The sequence below is a fragment of the Mizuhopecten yessoensis genome, unplaced genomic scaffold (assembly GCF_002113885.1).
Source record: "Mizuhopecten yessoensis strain PY_sf001 unplaced genomic scaffold, ASM211388v2 scaffold11047, whole genome shotgun sequence".
Taxonomy (NCBI): domain Eukaryota; kingdom Metazoa; phylum Mollusca; class Bivalvia; order Pectinida; family Pectinidae; genus Mizuhopecten; species Mizuhopecten yessoensis.
In genome coordinates this window covers 1,541,972-1,553,174 of record NW_018408852.1, presented here as the reverse complement: position 1 = coordinate 1,553,174, position 11,203 = coordinate 1,541,972, and the positions used below count along the sequence as shown (strand labels likewise).

The following is an 11,203-nucleotide window of genomic DNA, read 5'->3' as shown; positions in this document are numbered from 1 at the left end:
GAGGGGACATTGATTAGATGATGGGGTGGGGGTCAATCAGATTATGTTGGGGAGGGGACATTGATTAGATGATGGGGTGGGTGTCAATCAGATTATGTTGGGGAGGGGACATTGATTAGATGATGGGGTGGGGGTCAATCAGATTATGTTGGGGAGGGGACATTGATTAGATGATGTGGTGGGGGTCATTCAGATGATGTTGGTGAGGGGACATTGATTAGATGATGGGGTGGGGGTCAATCAGATTATGTTGGGGGGGGGACATTGATTAGATGATGGGGTGAGGGTAAATCAGCTAGATTATGTTGGGGAGGGGACATTGATTAGATGATGGGGTGGGGGTGTCAATCAGATTATGTTTGGGAGGGGACATTGATTAGATGATGGGGTGAGGGTAAATCAGATTATGTTGGGGAGGGAACATTGATTAAATGATGTGGTGGGGGGTCAATCAGATTATGTTGGGGAGGGGACATTGATTAGATGATGGGGTGGGGGTCAATCAGATTATGTTGGGGAGGGGACATTGATTAAATGATGGGGTGGGGGTAAATCAGATTATGTTGGGGAGGGGACATTGATTAGATGATGGGGTGAGGGTAAATCAGCTAGATTATGTTGGGGAGGGGACATTGATTAGATGATGGGTTGAGGGTAAATCAGATGTTGTTGGGGAGGGGACATTGATTAGATGATGGGGGGGGGGTCATTCAGATTATGTTGGGGAGGGGACATTGATTAAATGATGGGGGGGGGGTAAATCAGATTATGTTGGGGAGGGGACATTGATTAGATGATGTGGTGGGGGTCAATCAGATCATGTTGGGGAGGGGACATTGATTAGATGATAGTATGAGAGAAGAAACGTTGTTTAAATGTGTTTCCTGGTTCACAAGATAATTTTGCTTTGATCAATTATCATCCGACTGATTCAATATATTTTTATTTTGCGAGTGTACACGTTGATGTTTATAAGATAGTTAGTTGAGTATGTAGTGGACGTTTGATCTTTGTAGAATGATTTTAATACTGTATTTAAACACTGCTGTTTTACATAGGAAGCTGCACTAATTTATTATTACATTTTTTTTCCCATATTCAATTGACTTTTCGTCACAATGTCCCATTGCTGTGTTAAACAGCATTGGTCAGGCCATTAAGTCTATTGTTCTGTAAGTGTGAGGACATCGTAATTACTGGCAGTGAATTCTTGGCGATCAATCAATCAAGAATTGCAATGTGTATTTGTATGTCTTTCAAATATAATTATAGCATAGTGTTCCATTTGTTTGTTTAGTAGTTGCTGATCAAACCTGGACCACCATCCAGGTTCCTTTGATCCATTATTTATTTATTTATTGTTACTGTTTATGAAGTCTATGAAGCACGACAAGTTTTACAGCACCTCTTTATTATTAAATTATGATAAACAGATGATTGTCATTGTTTTGTATGCCTATGTGGCAGATAAAAGAATTTGTCAGGAAAATGGTGACTTATTCAATTGTTTTCGAAAATGTATACTATATCAAGACATCTATTAGATAGTAACTTGTATGACGAATATGTTCTAATTTATTTTATTCGATTCAAGCATTTTAATTGTGCAGTCCTATCGTCATAGATTTATATGTTTGTGTATTCCGTCTTTTCGTATTGCAGAGTTATCTGCTCTTGTGAGCAGGTCTTATTGATTGTTACGTCATTTGTTTGTGAGAGTAACGTCATAAATTTTTGAGAAAATGACGTAACAATCAATACCTGCTCAAAGGAGCAGATAACTCTGCAATACGAAAAGACGGAATATAAATTGAATCAGATTATTCTCATTTGGATCTACAGTGCCTAAAATATACAACTCTTGTTCAATAGTATAGTATTATAATTTTGAAATCCTAGACAGTGATTCAGTTAGATCAGTAATTGTATTTCTGTTGTTACGACACCATTTAAGATACAAACTCATTTAACCATGGAACACTCTACATTGTGTCAACACGAAAATTTCGGGTGATGTAGAAGCGCTGAAATTTACAGAATACGTTGGAAAGATCATGTGAGGGCTGAGGTCCTATTGGAGAGAGCACATATGAGACCGTTAAGCGAAGAGATAAAGTGCCGTAAATGGAAAATGATTGGACATATTATGAGGCAGGTCAAGAACAACGACTGCAACGTTGCTTTAACCTGGGCCCCAGAAGGTAAACGGAAGGAAAAGAGGAAGACCTAAGACGACGTGGAGGCGAACGGTAGAGAAGGAGAGAAAGAGGAAGCAGGCTGGAGATCCTGGAATGAAGTGCGGAAAGTAGCAGCTGGCTGGGAGCTGGGTAGAAAAGCTATGTGAAGGCCTTATGTGCCATGAGGCACGAAGTGGATAGGTCACAGTAAGCACTGAAAATATCAGAAGGAGCCAAATAAATCTCTGAAAAATGGAGCGACAGAAACCTTTGATTAAAGAGTAACGACAGAGATTGGTTGAACGTAGCACACACAGGTGATTGCCCTGCCACTTTAAACTTTGGTAACAAATACATTATGCTAAAAATGAATTACACCACATCGTACAGCTGTTTCTTCTCTATAGGACTCATCGGTGATGCTACAGCCAAAACGTTGGAACTCTAAATTGGTCTATAAACTACAGTTGAAACAGAAGGACAGCTGCATAGAGCCCCTTGATTTAGAGAAGAACTGGTTAATCTTAAATGAAATAAAGAGTAAAGTGTGTACAAATACAGGGAAAATGTTTAAAAACTAGATTGAGGCAGCGATGTTTATCAATAAAAGAGAAGTTAAGGGCAGGTAATATAACTTGATTAGGAATGCAATACAGCTTGTAAAATCTGAATAAATGGTTTTAATGTGAGAGCTCCCAAAACGGAACAGTAGCAGATACAAAATTATCTTATCGCTTAAAACTAGATCAATTTTTATTTTGCTGTAACCTTGATGAACAAAATTATACACACTTGACTCATTTACCAGTTACTGTTGCTCCTGTAATATTTGGAAAGTCATGAAATTAACGGCTCTTACATATCTCCAATTCTGTTTCAACAGTAGTATAGATTTCGACCGTTTGGGCCCCTATAACATCACCGGTGAGTTAAGGAAAGGACAACACTATGGTATGGTGCAGTGTGTTAGTCCTTCGTGGCTGTATATATTGAGAATAATACATGCCTTTTTCCATATCACACCCAGTATCAACTCGAGACTGCAATATCAGCCCGAGGGCTGATATTAGGTTTTGGGGTATGATACGGCGGGGCCTTTTGGGGTGTGATACGGCGAGGGCTGATATGGGTTAGAGCAATTGTGTCGTATCGCATATAAAAAAAAAAATCATTAGTAAGTGTGTAATAAACTACCAAATTGTACAGGTGCAATCATATGTGTGTCTTACGTTTATTTATTAAAAGTGTTCTGTTTAGAGGGCCGTTCTTTGTTTAGCTAACCTTACGTTACAACGACACAAACTAACGAGAGGAGAAATCCAGAAAATGCTTTCCTCACACTGAGAACTCGGGTAGTGACAACAAAACCTCAAAGTACACTTATGAGCATAATAAAAACATCAATCATCATCTCGCACAAAGACAGCACATTTGCCTAGGAGATCATGATGGCAACCGTAACACTTGTCCATAGTCTTCGTCAATCTGCCTCTTTTGAAATCCTAATAATAATAATTGATAATATACAACATTTATATAGCGCCCTATATAAATTGTAAAAATACTCTAAAGCCCTTTACACCATATGGATAATAGTAATGGTTATAATTGTGAGAGAAAAAAAGGCTTACAATCACTTTCATACATTTAACAAGCAATCTGCACATAATTGAACAAATAAAAGGGTGGTATTTACATGACGTCTTTGCAAAGATTCTAAAATGCAGACGTGATGAAGAGGTGAGTTTTGATGTCCCTCTTGAACTTGGCCAGGGTATTTGACTTTCTAATAGCAGATGGTAAGCTATTCCACAACGTAGGCGAAACCCTCCCAAAGCATCTGTTTCCGTAGGTCACAGTACGAGATTTTGGGACACACAACAAAGATTCTGACTCCGACCGCAGTGGTCGTGACGGCTGATACAGGGTAACAAGCTCCTGTAAAATCCTACGTAGTAAGTTTGTCCGTCAGCAGTTGACATCTGTCATGGATGTCCGAAAATTCGGAGCATTACTCTTAAATAGCTAATCAACTGCGAAATGTACACATAAATAAAGCCCATGGATAGGGGTAGCAGAGATGTTACTATCAAGAAATTGAAACTTCATGATCGAAAAGTCGAACTCGTCCAACCTATCGTACAGCTTAGTAGTAAGTAAAACGGCTGAATTAGAAAAGTCTGTCTGTAATGTCCTTGGATTCAAACTCCGGAGGATATATCTAATTATTTTCATATGTTTTGTTACCACTCCATGACTACAGCTTCATATCCAAACAAAACAAATCAGCAAGTAGAGGAACATTTTTTTGTTCACATAGAAATGTCAATAGTATGCTGGAAAATCTTGACACCGTACTCAACATAGATGTTGTCGACCAGGGACGACAGCATTCTCACAATGTCGTCATCAGTTTATTATATTTTGGCCTTTCTTACCGTCACAACTGCTCCGATGGAGTGCCGTCCTAAACTATGGAAAAGACTTGTTGACGATATCTTGAAAGTAACGCAGGTCTGTATACTTGTACATTGCGAATATCTATTTTATTTATTTTCAAATTCCATTATGCCTACATGACTACGTATTAAAAGGGACACATTGCAACTATCTTGTGTAACTGTCGAATGCGTTACACCCGGTTTTATTAGTTAACTAGTGTAATATTGTCAAAATATGGTAAAATCTATCCCGATCACAGGAAAATGTTGGCCGTACGCATAGCGACATTCGGAAATTACGGCATAGGCGTCATAGTCTAGGTTCGCAGAAGGGTTCCAAGGTTGACGGACCAATGCTATCAAAAAGACAACGAAGCACAAATGGGGAGGAAATGATGGAAAGTTTATCGGCAGACCTCCAGTATCAATACTGGACGGAGGAAAGACCAAGACAGGTGAAGACTGATTTGAACAATATCGACCAGCAGGATATCGAGGTGAATCCCTTAGATTTCCTTTCGAACAGAGATGAGTCTGCAGACAACAACAGTGCAACATCATCCAACCCAATTGTTTTTTTCATTTTGATGACGAGGAGGTCACAAACTTTGTGTTACGTTCCAGACTCAGTCAGACCTGACACTCTTTCAGTCCTTCCTGCATGCATGCTATAGGAGATAAACGAACAATGGAGGATAAACGAATCGGTGAATTGGACAAAAGTTTGTCAAGCTTCTTCCTTGGTGTCAGGAATACAGACGGTCAAGATTACAAACCGGAATCAATGGGAAGTATTGACCGCCACCGAGATAAGCAATTGCAATGATTGCCCTCCCCTAGTGATGCTTCAGACTAAATTTGGTTGAAATCCTCTCTGGCGTTAAGCAGGTGATGGATTTTAAAGCAAATTTAGGCAAGTTCCCCTTCAGGGCCCGCCCCCCTGGCCCCAGGGGTCGAACCAACCTCACTTATTTAAGAAAGGATTGCCCTCCCCTAGTGATGCTTCAGACTAAATTTGGTTGAAATCCTCACTGGCGTTAAGCAGGTGATGGATTTTAAAGCAAATTTAGCTAAGTTCCTCTTCAGGGCCCCGCCCCCTAGCCTCAGGGGTCGAACAAACCTAACTTATTTAAGAAAGGATTGCCCTCCCCTAGTGATGCTTCAGACTAAATTTGGTTGAAATCCTTTGGCGTTAAGTAGGAGATGCGTTTTAAAGCAAATTTAGCTAAGTTCCTCTTCAGGGCCCTACCCCCCTTGCCCCAGGGGTCGAACCAACTTCATTTTTTCAAGAAATGATTGCCGTCCCCTAGTGATGCTTCAGACTAAATTTGGTTGAAATCTTCTCTGGCGTTAAGTAGAAGATGCGTTTTAAAGCAATTTAGCTAGTTTCCCCTTCAGGGCCCCGCCCCCCCCCTGGTCCCAGGGGTTGAACCAACCTCACTTATTTAAGAAATGATTGCCGTCCCCTAGTGATGCTTCAGAGTAAATTTGGTTGAAATCTTCTCTGGCGTTAAGTAGAAGATGCGTTTTAAAGCAATTTAGCTAAGTTCCCCTTCAGGGCCCCGCCCCCCCCCTGGTCCCAGGGGTTGAACCAACCTCACTTATTTAAGAAATGATTGCCGTTCCCTAGTGATGCTTCAGAGTAAATTTGGTTGAAATCTTCTCTGGCGTTAAGTAGAAGATGCGTTTTAAAGCAATTTAGCTAAGTTCCCCTTCAGGGCCCCGCCCCCCCCCTGGTCCCAGGGGTTGAACCAACCTCACTTATTTAAGAAATGATTGCCGTTCCCTAGTGATGCTTCAGAGTAAATTTGGTTGAAATCTTCTCTGGCGTTAAGTAGAAGATGCGTTTTAAAGCAATTTAGCTAAGTTCCCCTTCAGGGCCCCGCCCCCCCCCTGGTCCCAGGGGTTGAACCAACCTCACTTATTTAAGAAATGATTGCCGTCCCCTAGTGATGCTTCAGAGTAAATTTGGTTGAAATCTTCTCTGGCGTTAAGTAGAAGATGCGTTTTAAAGCAACTTTCGCTAAGTTCCCCTTCAGGGCCCCGCCCCCCCCCTGGCCCCAGGGGTCGAACCAACCTCATTTTTTCAAGAAATGATTGCCCTCCCCTAGTAATGCTTTAGACTAAGTTTGGTTGAAATCCTCTCTTAGGAGGAGATAGGTTTTAAAGAAAAAATTGATGACAGAGACGACGGATTACGGACGCTGCGCCACGGCATAAGCTAAAAATACATCAATTCTTTGAAAGATTGGAAAAGTGAGGAACTTGTAATTATTGGCAGCCATTAGGAGTAGGCTGCTGATGGGGAAACACATCCTTAATATTCTAGGTGTTACTATAACCTATGCTCTCTCCTCCCTGGAATATGCCATGGCAAATAGAAGGCTTAGTGTGTGCTACCTTGTGCAGTCTAATTGGATCTTTTATGTACATTGGAAGAATCTCGCGATTTTCAAGATTTTCAAGTCAGGTGTCGTTCCTCTGTAATCTTGAAAGGAAATTAAATGTATCGGCCTAGCGATTGGTCAAGTTTATTGACATGACCATTCAGATAACTGGCCGTTTGCCTTCAATTTAGCAAAAACATATTCCAGGGGATAGAGAACTTAAGTGAGCGAATACGTAGCCCCTAGAGTACCACGGAGTGGGGTAATATTGTTAGATATTATCACGAAAGTAAGCAATGTGATACTGATCATGACAGTCTAGGAATCAAATTAAAAACAAAACAAATCATCTGAGTTGGGAATATGACATTGTAAACATTTAATCCATCATGAAATCTTTAACAAGTGTATGTATCAATATAATGTTTGTAAAACGTCCAGGATCTGTCCAGATCTGCTCGTATAGAGGTATTAACAAATATATGCTTACTACATGGAATACATTGTAAGTAGAACATTACTTCTTACAATGACGTTTTCTTAAAAGATATCCAACTAAATATAGTCACCTTAAAAAAGTAGATAGATGTATTTAGGAAATATAAAACACACACATGAATACAAAAAGGCGATCAGATAAAAAAAGAAAATTAGCATTATTCCAACGTGTATACTTTTCCCCTGATGTTTTTTCACAATTGTCAATAAATGTGTAACAATTTGTATACGTGAACACTTACAGCGCGAGGTAAGCCTCAAACGTCCATCTCGTCTATTAGGAGGTAGCGATGGATGAGGGGAGGTAACTCTATCTGTCTAAGTTTTTGTAGGAAACCTGGTTTTAAAAGGCGACGTATTCGGACCCTACAGTGTTGTTGTAGATACACCGGGCGCACCTCGAGCTTCAATTCTCGCTCTAGCGTGGCGTAAAACTCACCGAATGTGAGCGTCTGGGAGATAGCCGGTCGGTCAAACCGGGCTCCTGCAAGAATGAGAATACGTGTGATCTCCAGATGCCCCTTAGCTAAGGCATGTAGCAAAGGGGACACACTGACTCCCTCGACCCATCCTGTCAGCGTGACGTCACAGTTGTAGTAGACAAGAAGTTTGACACAGGAGATCGCGCCACGCTGCACTGCATACAGGAGTGGCGTCTTGTGCAGGTAGTCACGCGAGTCAAGGTTTGCACCGCCCTCCACCAGAGCGCTCACAAACTCCACTTTATCGCGTATCACTGCACCATGTAAGGCAGTCTGGCGACGTTTTGTGCTGGAATGATTGATGTCGGCTCCAGCAATAATGAGATTCAAAATGGTTTCCACAGTTGGTGCATATATCGTCGCCCAGATGAGAGGAGTGAAGCCACCCCATACCTCCGCGTTCGGGTTGGCTCCATTCTGTAGTAGGAGGGACACCATTTCTACATCGCCATAGCGACTTGCCCAGCAAAGACCCGAGTCTAATGTCACCTGCTGACAGCCCAATCCCAGAATACACATGGCTCTGTCGCTATCGTTGGCATGTATGGCTGCGAGCAGATCTACATGACACGTGTCAACTGGGCATCCTTCTGGTTCATCCCTGATCTCCCCTGGAACCATGAACTCATCCACCTCCATATTGAAATTTTAACTGGCCCTTATTTCTTGTATTGGCCTTTAAGTCTCTGTAGCTCTTTCAGTGTAGATCAGTGGCCAGCCCCTAGTAGCCCCTTCCTTCCCTCAATTTACCAATTTTAGTCAGTTTGACACTGTTCCTCTCTGCAACTCCTTTCTCTTGTAGCCCCTTCCTCTCTTAATCTTTTGATTTCTAGCTCGGTTGTTAATCCCACTCTTTAACCCTCAATCTCTGCAGCCCCGTCCTTCCTTAGATGTCCATCTTCTGATATCTACATAATGTTATCCCGTTTCATAAGTTCCTCTCCTTTCTGAAACAATGAAAGCAACACGATGTTGATATTCATATCAATAAGATGCATTAGTTATCTCGAACCAATGCTTAATAACACGACATTTGGGAAACGAGTTCCATGTCGATTTATAAAATTCAAATGGTGCTTATATAAAACACGGCACCTATAAATGTTTCTTATACACGTTACATCTAAGCAAGTTTGGTAGTACCAAGTAACATACAATGTATATATATAAAAGTGTGTGTAAATTTCAAAACCAAAATATCGCCAAACTGAAGTTTTTGTCTTCAAGTCTGAAAATTTAGCGACTTGGCGATCGTTAATGCGATCCATGATAATATACCTAACACATGTGTTATACACGTCACAGATGAACAAAGTTGTGATATATTAATAATACCTCAATACACTTTTGTATTTGTGCTTCGTCGGCGAGATTTCTGTTCTTTTCGAACTCCTTCCTGACCCTCTTAAGGTAGAAGTCCTTGTCGGTGAGACGCAGAGTATGGCCCTTCCTGATCAGAGCGCGGTACAGACTTAAAGCCTTGCTATACTGGTGATTCATACCTCACGTCACCCTGGAAACAAAAAGTAATATTGTCAGTAAAAGCATACAATTGATTGTACCTTTGGAAACGCACAGCATTGCCTATCCAAATCTAACACACCCCATCCTCGATATTCCAGGGGTTACGCTCACTTACGCTCTGCGCACCCATGGAATATGTCACAGTGCAAAATTGAAGGCACGCGGCTAGCTATTTGATTGGTTTCGGGTGAAAAAGCCTGACTAATCGCTAGACTGTCCTTTAAAGATAACAGAGGAGCGGCACCCAACTTCAAAGCCTGTCTACTTTACAGTTATGTGACCGACATATTCTTTTGATATACATCAAAGGATCAAACTGGTCTTCTCGTCTCACCCACAAGGTTATGCACATTGAGCCTTCGAGCTGTAGAGAGCAAAAGTGAGCGTAACCCCTGCATTATCGAGGATGCCATTGGACCACACAACAGGTTGGACACATCTTAATAGTACCATGACTTGTTCCCTTGTCGTTTTATGTTGTGTCTTCAAAGCGGAGGGATAAAACAAAGTAAAGATTAATGAAACGCATATTTAAAGTGTAGTTTGAGGCGTAGGACTCAAAATTAGTGAAATATGCAAAGGAAGACAACCACGACTACTGTACATGTGTGGACTGATTGTTGATGTAAAAATAATCTAGCTGGGGAATAGACCTGTCGAGCACAGAACGGACATTCTCCATGACTAAATAACTTAAATAGATACCCAACCATATACGAAACCTAAAGGCACAATGAAAGTGAAGGCAGCCTCCGGTTTGCCTAGGTAGGATCCTTCCTGTAACGGGGAGGCGCACTACCGGCCCGAGACCTTGTGAGGAAATATTCTCTGATAGATCAACAATAGTATAGAACTTATAAGGAAGTACATTGTATTCTCCGGTAGATACACAATAGTATGGACCTTGTAAGGAAGTATTCTCTGATAGATACACAATAGTATAGACCTTATAAGGAAGTATTCTGTTATAGATACACAATAGTATAGACCTACACAATAGTATGTACCTTGTGAGGAAGTATTCTCTGATAGATACACAACAGTATGGACCTTTAGAGGAAGTATTCTCCGATAGATACACAATAGTATAGACTTTGTAAGGAAGCATTCTGTTATAGATACACAATAGTATGGACCGTATAAGGAAGTATTCTCTGATAGATACACAATAGTATGGACCTTGAGAGGAAGTATTCTCTGATAGATACACAATAGTATAGACCTTGTGAGGATCGTATTCTCTGATAGATACACAATAGTATAGACCTTGTGAGGAAGTATTTACTGATAGATACACTATAGTATGGACCTTGAGAGGAAGTATTCTCTGATAGATACACAATAGTATAGACCTTGTTAGGAAATATTCTCTGATAGATACACAATAGTATAGATCTTATAAGGAAGTACACATTCCCTCACAGAATGAACAGTTTGAGGGTTTTCTCCTACTAAAAAGCAGTACTCCTTTGTATTAATAATGGACACCTTTTTGTGTTAAGAATGGACAGCTATTGAACAACGTATCAGTAATGAAGTGAACAATGAGGAGGTATTGGTGTATGCAGCATGAGCTATGTGGTCATTCATGCATGTAAAGGTTATTGCATGGTTTTCGAGTAACAAGGGATTTATTACACCCGAGCGTCGCTCGGGTGTAATAAGTCCCGAGTGACGAGAAATCATGCAATAAC

The 11,203-nt window shown here is 40.8% G+C and overlaps 1 protein-coding gene across 1 annotated transcript; it reads right to left on the bottom strand.

Annotated features, from left to right (window-relative positions):
* Positions 1-7,760: 7,760 nt before the first annotated feature.
* Positions 7,761-8,624, bottom strand: LOC110465036 (ankyrin repeat and SOCS box protein 13-like). Its single transcript, XM_021520600.1, has one exon. It carries the CDS (start codon positions 8,622-8,624, stop codon positions 7,761-7,763), a length of 864 nt encoding a protein of 287 aa, XP_021376275.1.
* Positions 8,625-11,203: the final 2,579 nt, after the last annotated feature.

Coding starts and splice junctions, on each gene's coding strand:
- LOC110465036 (XM_021520600.1), bottom strand. CDS start 8,624: ATGGAGGTGGATGAGTTCATGGTTCCAGGGGAGATCAGGGATGAACCA.